This window comes from Ictidomys tridecemlineatus, chromosome 10 (assembly GCF_052094955.1).
Source record: "Ictidomys tridecemlineatus isolate mIctTri1 chromosome 10, mIctTri1.hap1, whole genome shotgun sequence".
In the NCBI taxonomy this organism is placed as follows: Eukaryota; Metazoa; Chordata; class Mammalia; order Rodentia; family Sciuridae; genus Ictidomys; species Ictidomys tridecemlineatus.
The window spans coordinates 81,096,899-81,120,057 of NC_135486.1; the positions used below are offsets into that span (position 1 = coordinate 81,096,899).

At 39.6% G+C, this 23,159-nt stretch overlaps 1 protein-coding gene across 3 annotated transcripts in view; it reads left to right on the top strand.

Moving 5' to 3' along the window:
- Nucleotides 1-20,805, top strand: part of Pip4k2a (phosphatidylinositol-5-phosphate 4-kinase type 2 alpha) — a 156,715-nt gene extending 135,910 nt beyond the window's left edge. For all 3 annotated transcript variants that reach the window (XM_078023324.1, XM_040276734.2, XM_005325767.4), the window contains 4 exons: nucleotides 8,668-8,781; nucleotides 14,496-14,739; nucleotides 16,113-16,216; nucleotides 18,542-20,805. In XM_078023324.1, the coding sequence (XP_077879450.1) occupies nucleotides 8,668-8,781; nucleotides 14,496-14,739; nucleotides 16,113-16,216; nucleotides 18,542-18,622 (543 nt within the window). In that variant the 3' untranslated portion in view covers nucleotides 18,623-20,805. The remainder of the gene's footprint in view (nucleotides 1-8,667; nucleotides 8,782-14,495; nucleotides 14,740-16,112; nucleotides 16,217-18,541) is intronic.
- Nucleotides 20,806-23,159: the final 2,354 nt, after the last annotated feature.

A 23,159-nucleotide genomic window follows, 5' to 3' on the forward strand; every position in this document is an offset into this window, starting at 1 on the left:
GAAGTAAAAGAAAACATAACTGGACTCACTTGATCTCTGGGGGATTTGACCTGACTCTTTAAAAAGCCCATGTTCTTGAGAGAGAGAGTCCTGGGGATTTATACAAATATGCATTTTGTTCATCGTTCTGCACAGTTCTTCTCAAAACTCATGTCTGATTTTATTAGGTAAAGTAAAGCCTATGTAATGGAGTCATAGGGTCACAATAAGAAGATTCCTTTTAACACACAGCCTTCTCCCTGGAACCCATTTGAAAGAAAACAGCTGCCCTGCAATTGGCATTTGTGTAACTATATTGGCAATAATCATTGTTGACACTTTGATAATGGGCTACAAAAAGCCGCCTTGTCGATTCTTATGCATTGTGAATTGCACTAGCAATTAAGAGACTGTCACCATCTCTGACACTTTACCTATTACTGACTGAAGGTTCGGGAGAATTAAGCATTAATACCCTTACATCTAAAAATGCTTTCCTAAACCAGTTTTCAGCATTTCTTTTGTGATCTTTAAATTGTAACAAATTATAATTAATTATCTCTATCTGGTCCTTCAGACTGCAGTCAAAGGCAAGGTAACAAGGGTGGCAGGCCCCTATAGAAGGTACAAAAGCACAGCAGTGCTTCCTTCTGGAAGTCTTCCTTTTCCTCTCCATTAAAAGGACCTGCTTTTCCACTGTAGGCAAGTAATCAGTTAAAAAGAGATTGCCACGGTTTTCAACCCTCAATTCAACTAATGCTTTAACCTTGTTCCGTAAAATTTATTTTCTCCCAAGACAGAAGGGAGCATCTCCCTCTGCCAGCAGTGTTAGGAACACCTATCCCACCACCCAAAGCACAGGACAAAGTCCCCCTCCTGGGCAGAGGCAGGACTTGTTTCTCAGACCTTAAAGGCAACCCTAGTAACTTTTGCCTCCTGGACCAGAGATGTTTTATAAAAGGGAGTTTGTAGGCAAAGGTACCAAACAGAGGGTCAGGGAATCTGAGTCCCATCCCTGAAGGAAGGAGATATTTGCCATTAATGGAAGTTTGGGATTTGGAGAAAGGTCATTTAACTTTGTCCTCGTTATAAAATTAAAGGATTTGAGTGTATCATTGGTTCTCATGCTTTCGTGTTTATGAGAATCTCTTGTTTCATATGAAGCTTCTCTGGACCCTCCTTTAGAAATTCCACTCAGCAGTAGACTTCACTTAGGGAAGTCCTGGATTTAACAGTTGCTAAAATCTCCTCTGTTCTACATATAGGTTCAAGTGATAGCTATTACAAATGCAAAAGTGTCCTGTAACATTATAACAGCAGATGTCTAAGCAGGCCATAAGAGCCCTACCTGCAAACCATGAGGGTGTTCTAGGAAGTACGTTTTCTGGAGGGTTTGGTTTTGTGCTGGGGATGGGATCCAGGGACCATACATGCTAAGCACGCTAAGTATGGCTGGGGCTACCCGCACCCCCAGCCAGGAAGTAGGGGTTTTCAACTTCAGTGCATTTGGAATTTTTCTGACTAGTAAGTGTGTCATGTGAACAAAGAGAGAGAGTCTCATCTTCCAGATTTTTCTCTCAGATTACAGCATTAAAGTCCTCAAGCCTTTTGGACTTACTGGCTTAGAGTGATATATAAACTCTAAATTGCCTTAATTTTTATTTTACTAGATGAACTCAAGACACTCACAAGCACATATGGAACAGTGCCGTTAGTTAATGGAATTATTTTAAGATAACAGCATTTTCAGTTGGTTCTAGAAAATCTTGGAAGTAGAAAGAAGACATGAAATTTAATGTCGCCTGAATTTAATCCAAACTGCTACAGATGTGTAATCCTTATAATAATAAAATAATTAGTATTAAGCCAGAAACAATAGGACTAGTAGACTCCTTAAGTGTTCACCCTTTGATATTTGGATTGCCACTGTAGACATCTATGCAACATAGTCTTCTGATCAGATGGGAACAAAGCTGTTTCAAAGGTTCTCTTTTTGTAGGTCCTACATACAGATCAGTGGTCACATCACTGCTTGTTGAGGAAGACCAAACTGTCACTTTGGCATTGCTACCTATACTTACATAAATAAGAGTATGAAAATATCTGAAAAGGAGTCAATTTCACATTTTACATATCAGCTTAAATTTTTTGAAGATTAAGCCATGTATGGTGGTACACACCTGTAGTCCCAGTGACTAGGGAGGCTGACACGGGAGGATCAAAAATTTAAGTCCAGTCTCAGCAACTTAGTGAGACCCTGTCTTAAAAAGGGCTGAGGATGTAGCTCAGTGGTGAAGTGCCACTGGGTTCAATCCCCAGCAGCCTGTGTGTGTGCTCACACACACACACACACAAAGAGTTTTTGAGAAAATAACCAACAGCTAGGCCTCACCAGTCTTAACAATTCAAAACAGCAGAATTACAGCGAAGTTTATCCAGTTTTGTGCCTCTTAATTATAGCACTGTTTCACAAAAATGTCGAGGTGCATCTTCTTTCCATATTTTACATATATACAGGCACACAGATTCAGAATTAGAATCACAGAACTTTCACACATGGATGATGGTCACAGATGTGTACATTCTCACTCTTTTCTTTATGGAAATTAGAAGTTAGTAATGAGCTATTGGATCATTTTGCAAACCAGGAACTTATGTAGACCTTCTGTTTATATTGTTAAGGGAGGCTGCGATATGTGCTTTTGTGAGAAAACACCTGTTATCTTTGCTGCTTCTGAAAGAACTTTATCCACATTCACTAATTTGCCTTTGCATGTATCAAATTTGTGGCTTAGCTCTTTTGAGAAGCAGAACTGATTTTATTATAAATCTCTAGCATCTCTTGTTACCCCAAAATCGATACCACATATATGATGTTATTCCATCAAATTATTTTTATCCTGGCTCCAATGTAAGGATTATCTGAAATTTTCCCTGTGACAGAAATGCTTCGGGAGTGCATTTTCAACTTCATAGGCTCTGATTTTTGTGAAGTTTTTTGGCAAGCATGGTAAAAGAAGTTTTATTCTGTTTCCTAAGTTTATTTTCATTTAGGTACACTTGGAATAACAAGTAAATCGGGAACATAAGCTGTCCCTAACATAAGACAATAATTAGTATGTATATATTTTAAGTCGTGCGTGCAGCTGAGAGGGTCACAGTATCAGCCCATCAGGGACACCACGCAGCAATCTTTGACATCAAGGTTTACAATTAGATTTTTTTTAATGGTTTACTAAATGAGTACATTGAACAAAAGTTCATTTCATTCTAAAATATAAGTCCTTTAATCACAGAGTATTTTGATATATATTATCCTTTGCATTGAAACCTTCTGGTGCCAAAATCCTGTTTGCATTAAACACTCAAGTGTGACCGGGTGCATTTCATCTTCCCAGTAAGGTTTATATCCAGACTAAAACAAAAACTTGGCTCTGTATTACAGAGATGTGGGCTTCGTGCACTTTAAGAACTTGTATTTTTTACTTTCCTGTTCTGTTGTTAATGGTCATGTACAATACAGTTGGCTCTTTTCTTACAAAGTGTAGAATGATAATAAAATCCTGTATTAATTTAGTTTGAATTCTGTATTTTAAAGTCATGTTTCTAACCATAGACACAGATGTTCAATGTGTTGTGATATTTTAAAAATGTTTTTTGACACCTAAAAGTCAATTGATTTTTTTTTAAACTCTCACTAAAACAAAATTCCCCTTTAACTTCTGGTTTATTGAACTGTAAGATATCCTATGATGCTATCTTCCATGTAAATGACAACAGTTAAATATCAAATCACAGAACCAAATAAAATAAGTGCCTGCGCGCGCACACACACACACACACACACACACACAAATGGGGTAGGTCCCATTTGAAATAAATATATTTAAATCCTTTCAGTAACACTCTGTTGTGTTGGTTTTCAGAGATTCTGCAAAAATTCATAGTAATTTGAAATTTTTAAATATAAAAGTGCTAAGTATTTTTATATTAAACAAATTTCATTTCCTTTCTACCCAGTTCCAATGGGAAGCAAGCAGAATCCAGTGTCTCCTTTGCCTGCGGGATCCTGTGCTCTCTCAGTTCTTGGGTCTTTGTCTGTCTAGCTGTCCACAGAGGCATATGTTCATTTCTAAAAATAAAAGCACTGAACTTTGTAGCCATTCTGAATATTTTAAAATCTCAAACCCCTGGCCAAATCTGTCCTTAGAGATCATTTATGATTATTTATATTCAGAGGCTTTTGTACATTTTAAAAGTATCCGCTTGCTGTGTACTTCAGGCTCCGGCACAGTGGAGTGGACATCTGGACTTCATGTCCATATTCATTTGTCTCTTAGTTACACATAAACCATTTTGACCATGACCAATATTGTTATAAAGTGTACTTCTTACTATTGAAGAATATAGACTTGCTCTGAGACAGATTATAATCCTGTGCTTTAAAAGAAAAACTTCACAAAAATGTCAGGTGTTACAGCTCATACAGAGTTAATGTTGGCAATGAATTCGCTACTTACTCCTTAAGAATGAGTTCACTACTCCCTCATATTTGGGTTGTATTTTCTGGCTTCTAAGCTTTCAGTTCATGGATTTTTTTATTTTAAGTCAGCAAAATATCATTCACTAAATTACCCACTATTATAATGTGCTCACTAGAAAAACTAACCCATGGAAAATTAAGGTTAGACAAAAGTCAGCAAATTTCTGTCTTTGACCATATATAAAATCACTAAATGTTATTCCATGCACTTAATAAATATTATAAACTATAGATAATTTATTAATTCAAAAAGCTAACTTATCCCATTTTTATAATCATATAGCCACATTTTATTTTCATTTCATTGGTTTTCAGAAAAAAAAAATTTAAGATATTTTTTGTGAGTTTTTCTATTGGGACTAGAATGTGAACCCGGGTCATAGTGGGGGTTGGATTTGAGGAGCCTCTGCTGGCTGGGGCCTTGGAGCAGCTCAGGAGTCCAGACCAAAGACCGGGCACTCTGGGAATGGTATGGGGAACAGGGGAGGGCCCAGAGAGGACAGTAGTCAGTATACATATGGCCCTGCCACCCTTGGAGTCTCCCGATCACCATGAAACCATCCAGGAGAACTGACTTCAGAGCAAAGAAATAGAGTTGGCCAGAAAGACTGCTGAGTGCAAGCTGGAGGCAGGTGGGGAATTCCCGGTGAGGAAGCTCTTCTGTGTGTCTTCAGTCAGCCCTCTTGGCTTCCTCTGCCCTTTGTTTCAGGTTTTAAAGATCCAGACCTCAAAGACTGCAGCCTTGGAAAACAGTACAAACCATCAGCCTTCCAAAAAAACGGGTAGAATCCATTGCTGCATTAAGATATCACTGCCCAAAATTCTGTGCTACTCTGCAGACATCACCTTTGTGGACAGCTTTACACCAAGAGTTTATTAAGACCATTAGTTCATGGTAGTGTTCCTCCTCACTTTTAAAAAATGGTGCATTTCTAACTGCTATTATTATTGAAGATTTTTTTAAATTTTTTTTTTAAAGCCAAGCCATAAACTTTCCTTGAGTGCAAATCCCTCGGGGATGGAATTGTGTGGGATTGGAGGTTTGGAGGTATTAAGGATTAAATGACCATCTCAATCCCACAACCCACTTTTTATGTGACTTGATCTTGATCATTTAATTCTTAGTAAAAAAGAGAAAGGTTTTTAGAAACGTTTTTAATATTTTTAACCTTTTAAATATTTTTAAGAAAATATTTTGTATGCATTCTCTCAACACCAGTTTTAAATCCATACAATTTGTTGAATGTTAACATCAATAATAATGGTGGTGGTGGTGATGGTCATGGTGATACTGATGGTTATGATGATGATGGTAGTGGTACTGGTGGTGATGGTCACAGAGATGATAGTAGGTGGTGTTGGTGCTTGTGAGCGCCAGTCGTGGTAATAAGTACATTCACCATTTAAATGTGTCACACTGTTTCCGGTTGAATTCTCAGCATAACTCTCCTTAGTAGAATGATTGAGTCAGGCTACCTGAATTCCTAGCTCAACTCATCAGTTACCAAGCTGTGAGACATTGGTTATATTGCATACTTTTAGTTTCCTTGTCTGTAAAATATGGGTAAGAATGATGGTTAAAGTTGTTGGAAAGAGTAATTGATGTGATGCATATCAATAAAATGTTTCATGTGGAGTACTTAGCACAGCACTTATGGGTCCTGCAGGGATAGTGGTGTTTTCCCGTTCCTCACATTAAGAAACATCCTGGAGAAGCCCAGAAACTAACCTCCAATTCTAACAAGTAAATGGTAGCACTAGAATTGGAACCTCAGGATTCATGACTTCAAAACCCTGATGTTTCTAAGCACTGCCTTAGGGCAGACATTTGGGAGGAGGGTATTTGTTAACTAGTGTTGGATTCCTCTTGCTCAGCTGCCCTGCTAAGGACCCTTCCTTGCCTCTTGATCCTTTCAATAAGCCCTTAAGTCTTTTAACCAATCTTGTGTGCCCTTTTTTGAACTTGATCCAATCTAAATATGTCCCTAGTGCCTGTGAAATTCACAAGTAAGCTTAGTAATACAGTACACTGTCCACAGTTTTATGAGGCAGGATTAGACATTCCCTGTCACATGAGGTAATTCTGCTGGGGTGAACCTGAAATGGCATTCATCTTCATTAATGTGACTTGTGTTACAAACACATTCTAATGTGTAATTTACTGTCATGGCTGTGGTCTGTCATGTAAGCCCTCACATTTCTCAAATACACACACCACACACACACTGTCACACCCCCCTCCCATCTTTTCTTATACATATAAAGTGAGTTGTGGAATTGAGATGAATATCCTTAATCCTTAACACCTACAGTCCCACACAGCCCCATCTCCTAACATAGTTACACAGAAACACCCAAGTTGTCTGCTTGGAGAATCAGGATCCTTCTCCAGTTCCTCTTTTTTTGTGTGTAGATCTGGCTGTAACCCTTTCTAGCATGCTTGAGGTGAACCTTTAACATTGATCTTAAAGACATTCAGGGGTTTTACTTTTTTACATTGATTACATTATTTGTTAATTATTAATGACCAATTTAGGGAGTTATTCTTCAAGGCCTGTTCTGAATTTCTTGACGAAGGGCATTGCATTATTTCCTCAAGACTCTCATGACTCATCATAAAAGTGACAAAATCATTCAGTCTCCCCTAGAATCTTACTTATCTGTGCCTCTTACATGCTTACACTGCTCTGTTTACTGGCTCTCATGTCCTTCTCTTATGCAGTTCTACAAATACCTTTATAATAGAGATTTTTACCTGTTCCTATCCTTTTATATGACATTAGTGCAGTAACTGCTTGTTAAATCAAATCTTTGGTTTTCTGAGCTTTTCTGTACTTTGTAAAGATAATGTTTTGACAGTAGTCCTACATAATTTAAAGTTACAAAATGTTCAAATTTTTTCAAAGTTAAACAAAATTAATACTCTATGCTGTTAATTCAGAAATGTATGGTATACACACATATATTTATATAGGCAGATGTGAATATGTTGACATACATGTATAAACTTTACAAGTGAGAGGGGAAATTATGCAGTTCAAGCAATTGAAACATGATTCAGTAGATATACTCTGTGAGTTTTCTTTAGCAGAGAACAAACTGGGTGGGACTAGGAAGGAGAATATGTTGTTTCCTTGGATTTTTTTTTTTTTCATTTGGTTCACACTTAAGGAGAAAGGGACCATTCAGGGCTCATTATTATTACAAAGAAAGGCAATATCAGAAGTAAGTTCCTTTCAATTCAAAGAGATAAGTTACATTTAGCTGGAAAGAGTTGGGTACCAAGTGTTGTGTTTTGTTTTGTTTTGGGGTGGTTGTTGTTGTTGTTGTTGTTGTTTTGGTTTCTTGAACTTTCCCAGAATGGATAATTCTGTTTCAAACTACTCTATTTCACACTATTTTTAAACTAGGTGTCTATATTATCCTGTATGGCACAGCACAAGCTAAAACTTTCTCTGCCATGACCCACATTTTGAGTCACCCATTATGCTTCATTGGTTGGCAGAGTGCTGTTTACTTGCTGGCTTACCCTCTTGTTAATTTGTCAAACATAGAGTCTTCATTTTAATATGTGTAACATGCTTAAAGAGATGTTTTCTTTGACATCCAAACAACAGAATTTCCTTTCTAGTTGAGTGTGATCAGGAGGGTTTCAAGGGGCAGAGGAAGCTGACTCAAAGAGTAGATATGATTACAGATGGAACTTCATGGGCAAAATAGCATGTTATTTGTAATCAGAACCCAGCGAAGGCTACTCAAGAGTCTGAGGAGGGGTGGAGTTGGGTTGTACCAGTAAGAAAATTGAGGGTTCCTGACCAAGTATTCCAAGAATACCAGTTCTAAAGAGGACCTCTCCTAAGAAAGTGAAGCCAAGAAAGCAATGGGGTTCATTCCTATGAAGAACATGAAAGCTTTTGCAAAAAGCTTATAATAGGGAGCATGCTGGACCCCCATTCCTAGGGGGATGTGTCCAGTGACCACAGCTCACTGGTGCCCCCTGGCGGCCCTTGAGCCACCCCACATTTCATTGCCTTAAATGTGACCCCTGCGGTGAGCAGGGCAAAGTAATTTTCAGGGCCTACGGGTGTGCAAGTTTTTATATTTTATTCAAGCTTCTTTATCATTCTATTTCTCATTTGTTTTAGGCCAAAGAACTGCCAACTTTAAAGGATAATGATTTCATTAATGAGGGCCAAAAAATCTATATTGATGACAACAACAAAAAGGTGTTCCTGGAAAAGCTGAGAAAGGATGTGGAGGTAAGAAAAGTACCTGGGAAGGACAGCTGCACATGTCTGTGTCAACACTGTTGGTTTTTTAGGAGCTTTTATCCCTTCTATTTAAATGTGCAACCAAGGTAAAAATATATATATTCTGCCTTCTCCAACCTAGATTACAAACTGATATGCCTCTTGTTATGGGATCTGGTTCTGAGATGAAGTGTGCCAGTTCAGGATGACAAACCCCAGAAAGGCCTGCTATCATCTGCTGGGTATCCCCACCCTCAGGTTCCCCTGTGGTGGTTGGGGGGCTGGCCTTAGGAGTAGTTACCGCCCATGGCAGTCTTCCTGCCCACAGACACCAGTACTGGAAGGGTGGGGGAGCGCTGGGTTTTGTCAGACAACAGAGCATGGCAAAAAAAAAAAAAAATGTTTAGTAACTGTTAGAATCTTGGCACTCTTCCCTCTAAACCACATCTCAGTGTTGGTAAACGCAGCCACAGTCGCTGGTTGCTTTTCAAATTTCCACCAGCCACCAGGCATATTCTCATGGGGCTAGAGAGCCAGGCTTGCCCTGGGGGAGGGCGGGGAGAAATAAGACCCAGCTTTCCAGGGGGCTTTCAGGTTGTCATGGAGGAGAGCTCTTTGTAAATACTGTGTTAAGAATTAAAAATATACCTCTTCCTATCGTCTTGCATAGTATAAAGACATTGCAGCTGTCCCATTGGGCTTCCTTATTTCATTATTTGAGAAATAAGCTCAGAGAAAACCTTATTTTCTTAGAATTTGTTGAGTTACAAGACAGATAAAAGAGAATTCTAATTTAGGCAATTACTAAACTAAGTTTCTCTAGGCTGTTCCTCTCTTTCGTGTGTGCTCTTTTTTCTTTTTACTGACGTACTGTTCCCCACATACTAAGATCTGCTACTTAGAGGGAGGCTTTGTGGAAAGATTTTCTTTTTCATGTCATTAAACAAAAACAATTAAACTGGCTAGAGCCAAAGAATGAATGTCATGCATTTGATTCCCCATGAAGGCAGAAGCAGTATTTTAATTTTCTTTTTAATCTTCTAACAGTTCTTTTCATTGCAAAACACTCAGGCTGACCAAGTTTGTTCCTAATTATTCTTAGATCATTTAACAAAATTTTTTCACATTATTTTAACCTCTATGGTATGCATATTTGGATTAGAACATTAGTATTGGTTACTTGTGAAGTATACAAGTGTCTAGTTAAAAGAAAAATAGTGTTTGCTTTTATCATGTAACATTTTTCTCTGGTCTTTTATTAATAAACATGTTTTTTTCCTCAGTTGTCAGTGATTATTATTAAGCATTTCCTCTTTGTTTGGGGGTCAACTTGATTTAACTGGTAATGAAATACAGTACCACAGGGAAAATATTCTCTTTTGGATTTCTACTGATTAATCAGCAGATCTTTGATCTGAGAATAATATTCTTTTAGCAATGATGGTAAATAGCCCTCGGGTTATCTGTGGCCTGCCCCCCAAAAAAAATTTTTTTTATTTTTTTCTGTTGGCTGTACATCTCTATGATATTTAGCCTCCAGAAATAACGTAACTCGGGCAGTTGAAACTTACAGTTGAATTACACGAGGATCCTCTTAGCCTTTTGTTGTCTCTAATAATGTCGTTGATTAAAGGATTGGATAGTTTAATCCCGTTCGTGGCTCTCACACTCAGCGGTTTTGTTGAAACGAAGGCAGAGCATAAAGCGTTCTTTCATTTAAAAATTTCTCAATGGCTGATAACAGTGTCTTTAGTTGTGAAATTCATGCAGAAGCATCATTAAATTTTTAAGCAGGTAATTATGGTGAAGTAGCTTGACATCTGATCTTGATAATGAGACCAGAATTTAATCTAGTTTTCTTTTTCTCATCAGTTCCACATTTTCTAATTTAGCTGACTGGCCTAGCCACTGAAGTTTGAGTAGAGTTTGTTTTGTTTAGTCTTTTTTTTTTTTTCATTTTTGTTTTCTTTTCATTCTGCTTAAAAGTAAAATGTCTGAACCTATTATGACTCAGTAAATGATCTATTTTTCCCCCTAAAAATGGAATTGTATTTGAGAATCTGTTGCTTTTTATCCTACAATTGAAATCCTATCTTACTAGTCACTTGTCAGGCTGGGGATTTTAGTCTAGATAGTTTTACACATAACTAAACATTCAGGAGGATACTATGTAGAAAATGAAAGTCACTTTCTGCCCTGCTTCTTGTCCACTCTGGTCATGACCCTGGAGAATCACCTGGATCTCTCCTCTGTTGGCTCACACTGAGCTGATATTACACAGTACAAACTGTGCTCTCCACATGGAGTACAGCACATCTCAGCTGTCTCAAGTTTATGGACCCATAACTATGGCAGTGAGCAAGAGGTGGATGAGGTAGGGGGGTAATGGCATGGTTAGTGTGAAGCACACAGAGCCTAAGTCCTTTCTGTGCAGTCATTATCTCTTTTTATGCTTAAAACAGCTCGTGAAAGGTGGGTACTATTACTATCCCAGTTTAATGAATGCAAAAACTGAGTTCAGAGATCTGTGTAATTTTCTCAAAGACACAGAGCTACTAAATTGAGACAGAAATTTGAGACCATCAGAGACCTCACTCCTAAATACACAGATGTCAAATGTACATTCAAAATGGTTCTGAAAGCAGAGCTGAAATTTTCTTTTCTGAAAGAGGAGAATTAAAATTTTTAACAAGTGATCAAATGTTGAATAGGGTTGACTAGAATTTTAATTTACATCTCAGGTGTGTTGGGAGATGGTAATTTATTAAAGCAAATGTGTGACTAAAGTTAGAAAATAAGGTTCATTTAAATCTGTTGTGAAGGATAGTACATTCACTGCTCCTCTGACATGTGGTTTGGTAGAAGAGTTTGGGATGGGGCTTAAAGAGTGTGAGGAAGGTGCCAGCACCCAGATTTGTTATAGGCTGAGAGCACAGTTCAGTGGTACAGTGTGTGCTTAGCAAGCTCAAGCCCTAGGTTCCATTCTGTCTATATCTATCTATATCTGTGTGTGTGTGTGTGTGTGTGTGTGTGTGTGATGAGGAATTAATTATTAAGGAATCAGACTCAGTGGGATATTATGAAAGAAAAAGAGGTAGATCAGAGATCTGGCGAGTAATTGTGAAGACCTTAGAAAGAAGGAAAAGCAGGGAACATAAAGACTTAAAAATCTTCACACATTGAAATCTTTTGTACTTGAAAAGCAAACACATGAGTTAGAGGCTTGAAGGAAGGAACAGGGAAAACAGAGCAGCTGTGTCTAGAGTTCCTGTCATTAGCTGGAGGCCAGTCCCACGGCTGAGCCATCCTGTCTGCCTTCCCTGCCCCTGGGCTCCCAGCCCACAGTGGTTTCGTGATTTCATGTTGCAGATCTCTAACAGGAATCTCGGTTTCAACAGCCCACTTAATTTCACTCTGCCTCGGAAGATATTTGAAATGAAGTTTGTGAAAGACAAGAGCTAGTGATACAGGCTTTTCCACAATTCTCTTCCCAGCCCATCAGCTTAAGCCAGTGTCCCTTGCATATTTGATGATCAAAGAAAGGCCTTCTACCATAGTAGAAATCAGACTGGCAGTTGTAGTACCGTTTCCCACTATTGTGCACAAGACACCATAGTCTTGGCTACATTATCTGTTTTATCCTTTCCATACCCCTGGGAGGTAAGTGCTATTATCCCATTTTATGTTATAGTAACTGAGGCTCAGAGAGGTAAACTACTTAAGGCACAGAGCTAATGAGATATAAATAAGACTCTCCTTTCCTACTTCAAAACCTAGACTTGCTTTTTTTTTTAAGAGGGAGAGAGAGAAAAAAAATTTTAATATTTATTTTTTAGTTTTAGGTGGACATAACATCTTTTTTTTTTTTTATGTGGTGCTGAGGATCGAACCCATTACCCCACACATGCCAGGCAAACGTGTTACCGCTTGAGCCACATCCCAGCCCCTAGACTCTTCTTTTTAAGGTCATCTGAGGCTGGTCCTGTGGCTGGCTTAGTGATAGATCATTTGCCAGTAAATGCAAAGCCCAGGGTTCCATCTCCAAGAAGAAGAAAATCGATACTTAAAAGATTGATACTTTTTTTTTTTTTAACCAGGGATTGAACCCAGGGGCACTTAACCACTGAACCACATCCTCAGCCCTTTTTTATGTTTTATTTTGAGACAAGATCTCACAGAGTTGCTTAGGGCTTCACTAAGTTGCTAAGGCTAGCTTTTAACTTGCCATTCTTCTGCCTCAGCCTCCCGAGCCACCAGGATTATAGGCGTATACCACAGGGCCCGGTGCTTCTCTCTACTTTTAAATAATTCTATTTCTCCATATCTGAGTATAATATTTATATAAGTTCCTTTTGTCTGAGTTCAAAACACATGGGGAAGTTTTAGCTGGCCCAAGGGATCCATGTGGGAAGGGGCCCACATGGGAGCTGGGAAAGGACTGGTGGCAGAGCAGGCTGCCTGGGCCTATGGAGAGGAAAAGTCATGAGAGGCGGCTGGTCAGCAGCCCCCTGGAGCAGGTGCACCCAGAAGTCCTCCATCCTTGCCAGTGAGGGAACGTGCCTCCTCACTCCTCTCTGAGATGTCTCAGGATAAAGAAATGGCCTGCAGGTCTCCACAGATTTATTTCATTTTTAGCCAGAACTTCAAGGCCTGTCATTTCTTATGCTTGCCCTTTGTGTATGAAGTTTGTCTCCTCAATTCTGTCAGAATGGCCCAGAGGCCTGTCAGCCACTCCACTCAGTGATCAGGAACGGTTCTGAGTTCTTCAAGAGTCAGGGGTGCACACCTTCTTGGACTGCATAAGCTCAGAATCAATCAGAACTAGAATCAAAGCAGAGCCACCAGCTGGGGGATTAGGAAGCCAGCCATTTAGTCCCAGCCAGCAGATGGACTGCTGCCATGCGCACCCAGTAACCCGTCCACACCGAGTGAATCAGTTGAAACACTGCACTTAAAAGCACATACCTGGGTGCATCCACCCAATAAAAAAGGAAGGAAAAAAAATCATGGCATGGAAAGTCAAAGAACTTGGCATACAGGAGTAGCCAAACCCACAGAGCTAGGTCTTGCCTGACAGTGTATTCCAGCCAGGGCTGCACCAGAGAAAAGCAGGTGAAAGGAACCACCAGGCAAAGCACTTTCAGCTTCTTCCATCCCCCTCCTTCCACCCCCAGGCCTGACAAGGGTCAGGACAGAGGGACCCCACTACTCGTGATAGCACTAACAAAATTAATTTGCTGGTTGACTGGGACACTTGAGCTTTTACTTATTCATGATGGACCACATAATAATTTCCTCTGCAGGGTGTGCTGAATTTCAGAATGCTTTCCCAAACCACTCCGAGACACTGCTGGAAGCCACTTGGGAGGTCCTTTTTTTTTTCCTGTTAGCCAGTCTCATTGTTGAGAGAAACTTTCCCTTCCCTCTCTCTGGCCAGTCATGCTCTCTGCTCTCTGGTGTAAACCCAGCCTCATGTGAGAAATGCATGCCTCAGCATGCAACTTTGCATTTCAGGGAAAATAACCCTAACTCTGAACTGGCCCCAAGTACAAGGCTGTGTTTTAGCCTGAAAAACTGTCTTGGAGTGTGAGACCCTCATGCAGGGGGATTGGAGGACCCCTTTGGCACCTCTGCCTCCCCCTCCCTCACAGCCTTCCCTATATGTGAGTTGGTCTTTAAATCTTGCTTAAGATATAGCTGACTGTGTCGACTCCTCCCTCCAGTTCCTTGCCCAGTTAAAGCTCATGGACTACAGCCTTCTGGTGGGAATTCATGACGTGGAGAGAGCCGAGCAAGAGGAGGTGGAGTGCGAAGAGAATGATGGGGAAGAGGAGGGGGAAAGCGACAGCACCCATCCAGTTGGGACCCCACCAGACAGTCCTGGAAATACACTCAACAGCTCACCACCCTTGGCACCCGGGGAGTTCGATCCAAACATCGATGTTTATGGAATTAAATGCCACGAAAGTAAGCTTAGTTACCATCAATTCTTTTTACCAGTGAAGTGGTTTGATTTTTTGCACCGTGATGCATCAGTAATCATGACCCCAGTTACAAGTGTGCTGTCCTGTAAGACTTCTCTCCAAAGTGCAAGTAAATTTGTTTGAGATCAAAAGTATGTTAAAGGGAAATGGAATCTTTCTGATGTTAGAATTAAATGAAATCAGATCCTTGAATTTTGTGATGTTGAGGGAATAGGGAAAAACCACCAACTATTTTAGCTTTATAATTTATACATTTACAGATATAAATATCTATATACATACATATACACATTTATAGGTAAGATATACAAGAAATATTTTTAAATATTGTCAAATATTTTTTCTTAGCTGTCTTTCTTATTTATTTATATCCATGTGGTGCTGAGGATTGAGCCCATGGCCTTACACATACTAGGCAAGTACTCAGAGAAATACCCGCGTCCCCTGTCTTATCTTTTAAGTAAGTCAAAAGTATCACAAGTCTATCCTGAGTGAAGAGTTCACGATGACCTTCAGGTGGCCTTTTTGTGGGAATAGGACCCTCTTCTATAAGTCAGATTCATCTTAATCCTTAATATCTATGTAATTGAATATTTGGAGGAATATTATATTCTTCCTTAGCCATTTATTCAAAAGTCTTAGTTATATTGTTTTTGTTGTTTGAACAATAAAACATGCACCTTTTTTTTTGTTCTGTTTTGTTTTGTTTTGTACTAGGGATTGAATATGCTAGGAAAGTTCTACCATGGAGCTACCCCCTCACAAAATTTTGTAAAATCTCTAACTGCATATTAACCAAGTGGGTCTGAGTTATTTTAATCTTTTTATTTTTTCTCACCAAATTTGTTTCTTTAACATAGAAAATTACTATCAAATTCACGTTTCTTACCATTTATCATTTGAAACATCATAATTTTGAAAATATATAGGAAGTAGATAATGGAAGGAAAGCCTTCATCAATTCTGATACTGTGTCCAATGAGAATTATGAACAGTGTATCTAAGAGTAGAAAAGCCTTAATGAACATAATTAGTTCTACTAGTTAGAGCATTTTAAAAATAGCATTTTTCTTTATACCAAATTAGTACACTATTATGAAACAAAATAAAGATTAACAAAAATATAAACACTTGATCTCACCCTCGTACCTCTGCTGTTCATATTCTGGGGCTGTGATGTTGACTTTTGTTTGTTTGTTTGTTTAGAGTTTTTATTGTTGTTACTTTTTGGATTGAAAGAGGATTGAGTCCAGGGAACACAGCAGAGATACAGGAGAGACGGTGAGCTGGTTTCACTGCCCCTCCTGCTGACTCCCCCCTCACCCAGCTCACTCCTCTGCTCTTCTCCCTTTCCAGACTCACCTAGGAAGGAGGTGTACTTCATGGCCATCATTGACATTCTTACTCATTACGACGCAAAAAAGAAGGCTGCCCATGCCGCAAAAACTGTTAAACATGGCGTAAGTGTCTCAGCTTCTTCCTTCTCTCTGCCCTCTCCACACCCATCTGTTCCAAGTCCTCTAGGTGATGCTTGTTCCCTGAGTCTGAATACAAGGCTCGGAGCCAGCAAGGTCCAGCTGTGACCCCTGCACTTACCCTGACTTCTGTGCCTCCAGAGAGTCTCTTGGAGTTTCTGCACTGGGGATATGAATAGCCACATGCATCACTAGAATATTATAAAGATTCTTCTGTATTTGAAAAACACCCAAGAAATAAAAGTTTAGGAAAGATAGTTTTGTGTTTTCATATGAAATGTTCCAAGCTGAAGTAGGATTCTCCTGAATATGCAGGATTCTATTTCTTTTCTCAGTAAATTGTATTTTGTTCCTATTACAGAAATCTCTTGAGTATAATATCTAAGTTTCATAACAGCAACCCCTCACATTTATCCTTTTTTGCTCAGAATTATCATTATCCTAGGCATATGAAGTTGCATTGCAGAGATCCATTACAGCCTTCCAGGTACTAAAAAGTCATGAAGCCCCATCCCTTGCAGATGAACTTGGGTCCTATTTGTTGACACTGGAGGAGAGGTGCTTCCCACAGATTGTGTGGAGCTAACCAAGATACACCAGGACCAGCAAACTCAATTAAAGGCTCTTTGTCATCCCAGAGATGGAACCAGCCTAAAACCATATTCCACTGGCCAAAGAAATATTTCAGTCTTATCAACAATAGCTATGGTGGCTCTGCCATATGCAGGCCACAGACCATAGACCAAGGCCCAGTGAGCACATCAGTAAGAGAGGTGTGCAGTAGGTCACCATCAGAACCTTCTGAGCACCGTTTTCATTATGCACATGACAGGCACACTGTCCTTTTTCCCCTGGTTATTCCAGCTCATAAGTTGAGGGAAAGGTCTTCAGGAGGCTCCATGTTGGTTCTCATGTTCTGCTCAGATGAAAACCATCAGTAATTTCAAAGACAGGATTGAAGCAGAATCCCTGTGTCATTTTCCCACTTGTATGACCTTGAGGAAATATTTTGGGAGCTTTAGTTCCCTAGACTGATAAAGGGGTTCTAATGCCTTGCTTGGTAGGGGGTTACAGGGGGATGTATGAGCACACTATGAAACTGAAGTGTTCCATGGCCAACATGGCTCTGTCTTAGTCTCCCAAGTAAGTTACTAGTTTAGCTCTGTAACATGGCCTAAAATCATGGGCAGTTTGTAAGAACAAAACATTACTCTTATTAGCAAAGAGGTGCTATGCTAAGTTGGTGTTAGGGGTCAGCCTGCCATCATGGCCTGCTCTTCAGTGGAAACCCCAGCAGGCCAGGCCTGGAAATTACCAGTTTGCCCATGAACTTGAGTGTCTAACCATAGAACCTAGGGACTTAAACTCTGGCCTTACCCTTTGTAGTTCAGGAAGCTGGCCAGTAGCTGCCTTGAGTGTGCTGGTCAGCACTGTTCATCTCAGAATAGAAAATCCCCCCTGGGCTTCTGCAAGGGGTCATGCTTCCTGACCCTATTCAGGTCTCTGTGAAAGGAGAACAGTGGCACCCCTGTCCTGCTGCCAAGACACCAGCCCCTCTCCCTTGGGGGTGCCAGGAGTGTCACCTGGCTATGGTACTAGGAAAGAGCCTGGGGCAGTGTCCCAGGATCTATCACTGCTATCACTTACCTCTTGTAAAATGAGGAGGTCCTGAAAAATTAACACAATCCTTGTTGTTATCAAGGTTTCACTTTTGCCAGTTGTTCCTTTTTGTCATTCTCCAGTCTGCCTTCTTGCAAAGTAAATGCATTGTCCCTTTATCTCTAAATGTCAACCATATCAATTTGATGTTAATGTACCAAACATGGCCAATTTTATTTTATTTTTTTTAGATTGTAAATTTTCTTTATATATATATATATAAAGAAAATTTACAATCTAAAAATATATATATATATTTATCACATATATATATATGTGTGTGTGATAATAGTCTCTAGTGCTGCTGTGAGCCTTTGTTTCATTTTCAGACATAGATTCATAGGCATCTTGATTACTGGGCCAAACAGCCTAGGTAATTTGGGTTACAGTTCAACGTTAGAGACTGCAGAGATGTGAACATTGTTAGCTGGAGGGCTAGGGGTGTAGCTCACTTGCCCATCATGCTTGAGGACTTTCATTGGATCCCTATTACTACCAAAAAAAATTGTATTTATTATATTATTATTATATGCATTATATTATTATATGCATTATATTCATCTGCAATGGGAAATAACTATAAATATCGAGTAGTAATTTAGGGAAACCATAAACATTATATCAATATTCTTTTCCTCTAAAACTGCCTAGGCTGGAGCCGAGATCTCAACAGTGAATCCAGAACAATATTCAAAGCGCTTTTTGGACTTTATTGGTCACATCTTGACGTAACCTCCCACACAGCCTTGGACAGACATGAGCGTGGGAAGGACAGAGGTGGCTTCGGTGTAGGAAAAATGAAAACCAAACTCAATGAAGCACTCATCTTGCAGGAAGCAAACCTCCTTGTTTACATCTTCAGGCCAAGATGACTGATTTGGGGGCTATTCGCTTTAACAGCTACCTGATATTTCCCAGTATCGTTCTAGCTATTTCTGACTTTCTGTGTGTGCGTGTGCGCACACACACTCGCGTGCACATTTTAAAATAATCAATTAATTAATTAATTAAAACCCATCGGCTTGAATCAGAATGTGTTACCACAGGAAACCCTCTGATTTGGGCTGTGGCCTAAGGAATGAGTGAAGGAATGAATGAGCACATGGGGGGAGGGTAGAAGGAAACGCACGTCAGAGCAGCCGGGTAGGCATCACACGATAAACTGTGGATCAGTTTATTGTTTTTGAGTTGAAAGATGTGAGACAGTATTCATAATAATAATGAAGATAATAATAATGATGATAATAATAATGATGATGATTAAAAGGAAAAAAAGAAAACCTTACTGCGAATGTTACACTTCCACCCCGCACGCAGACACTCCTTAATAGTTGTCACCTGAGCCCCTGGGCACTGGATGGGAGAATGCTGGCATCTCCATGTGCACTGGTTTGGGGTTCCATCCCCACAGTGTGGGGATCCCTAGTGTCCTGGAGTAACACCCCTCCTCCTCCTCCAAGAAGCTGATGCCGGGACTCTGTCTACATTTTCACCTCCGTAAATATGTGCAGGAAAACTGCTTGCTTCCCTTCTCTTGCCTGGAGACTCACTGTTACACCCTATGTTGCAGTCTAGGAATTAATGCTACAACATAAAAACCAAGCTTACCTGAGAGGCGCATAGTTTGGGGCAATGGTAGCTACATCTCCCGCTGCAGGAAGATGAGCAAAGTAATAAAACTGAATTCTCCCTGGATCGAATGCAGATCTGAATTATAAGAGTTTTGTGTTTGACCACCATTTAAACAACAGTGGTGTTTTGTTACAAATTATTCCTTTAACTGAAACCCTCAGTTTTACTGTTTACATTATTAGGAAAACAGGGATATTTTTGAATCTAAAAATTTAATATACAGCATGTGATTTTTGAAGTTTACATGTAAAGTCATTTTACAGTGTAGGTGAAATGATGTTTGTTGTATTTTGAGATGTGTCCTGCAGTTGTGTTTTTGAGTGAATGTTTTGTTCAAAGTATGTGGTAGACAGTCTTACAATAAAAAGAAAAGGATTGTTTTGTCTCCTCCAGATGTACATTTATCAACCTAATGATTTAAAAAAAAATTAATCCAAATCTGGTTATATAAGTTCATTGCCCTAAACTGTGCTGATTGTGTTTAATCAGGTTAAAAAGTTCCAACATAAACCATAGACCTACCAACTTCTCTGCATTTTCTAAATGGCATCAAGTTATAAAATATTAGACTTGCTTAGAGTAGGTTATCAACTTATATGCTGTGCTAAAAGCTGTGCCTTTAAAACTCTTTGTTCAAAACATGAGATGGTTTTTGTAGGCAGTTTCAGAAAAGGAAAAATAAATCTATCCTTTGATAATGACCTACAACCCACCCACCCCCACCCCCCAAGCTGCCTCTTCTCGGCACTTTACTGGAGGCTGCAGCTGTGCCCAGGGTATGTGGGCTGCCTTCACAGCGTCTCTGGAAGCCAGCAGCAGTGTCATCCCATTACCATCTCCTGACTTTACATGATCTGTTCTTCAGTGATGTTAACTCCACTGTAACATAGTTGCACAAGTCTGTATTTTATGTGTTTAAATTAATCAATGCTATGATTTGGTTCTCCACTATCACCATTAATTATGGCATCAACCCCACCCACTTCAGTGTCCCAAAGTTGTACCGTGGTTCCTTTGACCCAAGACTTACAGACGTGAGACCCTGAAGTAAAGACAAGGTACATATTCATGATTTGAGTAACCATTTTCTTTGTCACCAATCTGTGTATGCTTTTAGAAGTTTACAAAATGCTTTATTTTTGTCTGTAGCAGCCTCTGTCAATCATTCTGTTGATAAACTGTTTGGACAGAGTGAGGAAGTTTGCCTTGTATCTCCCAGTGCTAACAATACACTCCAGTCATGAGCCAGGCTTTACAAAATAAAGCACTTTGATGACTCACAAGGTGGATCCTTTGTTCTTTTGTCTCAGCTGTGTTTCTCTGTGCTGCCAACGAATTTTAAATGCTCAGTACTTAGAGTATCTACCTAATCCATGAAAAGGTAAAAGTCAACTTGATTTTTTTCAGTTTCGAGAGCATTGCCTTCAATGTGTGAACTATTTTCTCATTAAATAAAAATTACTTTTCTAATAAAACTTTCTTCAAGATGGACAGGTAGAGGAAAAAAAATCTCTTTGGAGAATACCCCAGAAGCCACATGGTTATCTTAAGTTTTGACCCATCTTAGTTCTGTGGGTCAGCATTTTTTGAAACCTTCATTGGGCTACTTTGATGGAGAGAAGTCCATCTTATGTCATCCCACTATTGTTGGTGCCTGGTAAGCAAACATGGTGCTGTGGTAGCACTTGTTCCGGAAATGCACACTCTACTTCAGTTGATACTAGGGGATGGTTTAAACATGGTGCATGTTTCACATTGTTTGTGTGCAATTTGGTCCCCAAGGAACAGGAGACCAACACGGGAAACTGCACCAACTGCACTGAGCCACACAAGAACACACAAGACACACCTCAAACCATCACCAGTGCCTCGGTTCACTAAGGTGTGATGCATCATGCACACCTGCCTCTGGAGCCAGGACTTTCTGCCTGGCCTCAGATCACCCTTCTTTCTCCACTTTATAATCACCAAGAGCTGCGATCCTCTGACAGCCCTGATTATAGGCTCTACTCAATTTTTCAGAGTTTTTTGTATTTACTTTGGTATTTATATTTTCTAGCCATTTAGCATGTTGGAAACTCCTGCTCTTTTTATTGAGTTGGGGGGGACCATGAGTAGTGTAGTTTTGAGGTGTTGGGCCCCTAGTTTCATTTTCCTGAGAAGTTATTTGATTTTTACTGTATGCTTTTGCCTAAAACTAATTTCTAGGGACACTTCTGTCACATTATTACAGAACTGATTGATCAGCAGGGAGCTTAATTCGATTTTTGTTTTGTTTTGTTTTTTCCTGTGGATGATTTGAGTGTTTTTCCTTCATTTTTGTTATTTAATTTCCTGAAATGAAAATTTTCCTGGTCCCAGAAAATTAGTTCTTTCTAACTTAAAAAGCACAAAAGTTGTTATGAAGCATTAACCCTTGACACAACACTTTAGAAACAGTGGTTAGGAGTTAAGTGCAAGCTATGAGGAGCTCTGTGTCATGAGCAATAATGGCCATAGGATGTGCATGTATATAATGGGCCCAGAGGTCGAGCAAAGAATTACACTCCCGGAACTCTTGCCATCAGAGGTCTGTGAGGCCTGTCACACCACCCCACATGAGTTGGCACAAATCAGCGATCATAGTCACTATTATGCATGTGTATCCTTTGATCTCTCAAAATAAATGGCTCCATCTCTTCCTTTATTCCCATCTTCTTAAATAGCATTTTATTAAACTTCAATCACATGATGTAGAGATTGCTACATTAACAACATAAGAATTAGACTTCATAAAAGACAGAAATTCTGCTATACCTTTTAAATGTCTATGATAGGAGTGCCCTGATACTACAGGGATCTTGGATCTTGACTGTCCCTCAAAGGCCATGTGTTGAAGGCTTGGTCTCCGGTATGTGGCACTTTTGGGAGGTGGTGGAAACTAGAAGAGGTGGATCTAGTGAAACAAAGTCAAGTCACTGAGGGTGTGCTCACAAAGGAGATGTGGATCCTGGTCCAATTCCCCTGCCTACCATGTTTCTCTCTCTTACTCTCTCTTGCTCACTCGCTCTTTCCCGTGACAGGGCCAAGCAACCAGGGATGGAAACCTCTGAAACTATGAGCCAAAATAAACCTTCTCTCTTTTTAAGTTGCTTATCTCAGGCATTTGGTCACAATGACAGAAAAAGTAACTAGCACACCTACACAACCTTGTTCAGCCTCTGGCCAACCTTCCTTTGCTCCCCTTTCTGTTATTCTGAACTGGTATCTTTAAACTGTCGGTATATCAAAGAGGCGCTCATGGTGAAGTGACTCTGGAGACCACAGAAGCAGGGAAATTAGAGTTGAAAACTTAAAGTGATTGTTGAAAGTTCTTTCATAAAAGAAAACCCTAAAGAGTTGAGTACCTTTTTTCAAAACTAAACGCCCTTCAGAACTTTGTTTTAGTTCTGTTTTTTTGTGATTCTGTGAAAATCCTGTCAAAGGTTAGTTAAATGCCACCATCTGTAATATTCTTTCACTCTTAAACACTGTGTTCAGTTTAATTTCATAAGAGAGAGGATAAAAGATTACAGTTTCCCAGAATGAGCTGCAATAGATCTATGTTTTCTAAAATCCCACACTCTGGTGTTGTAAGAGGTGTTACAGATGAGGAAAT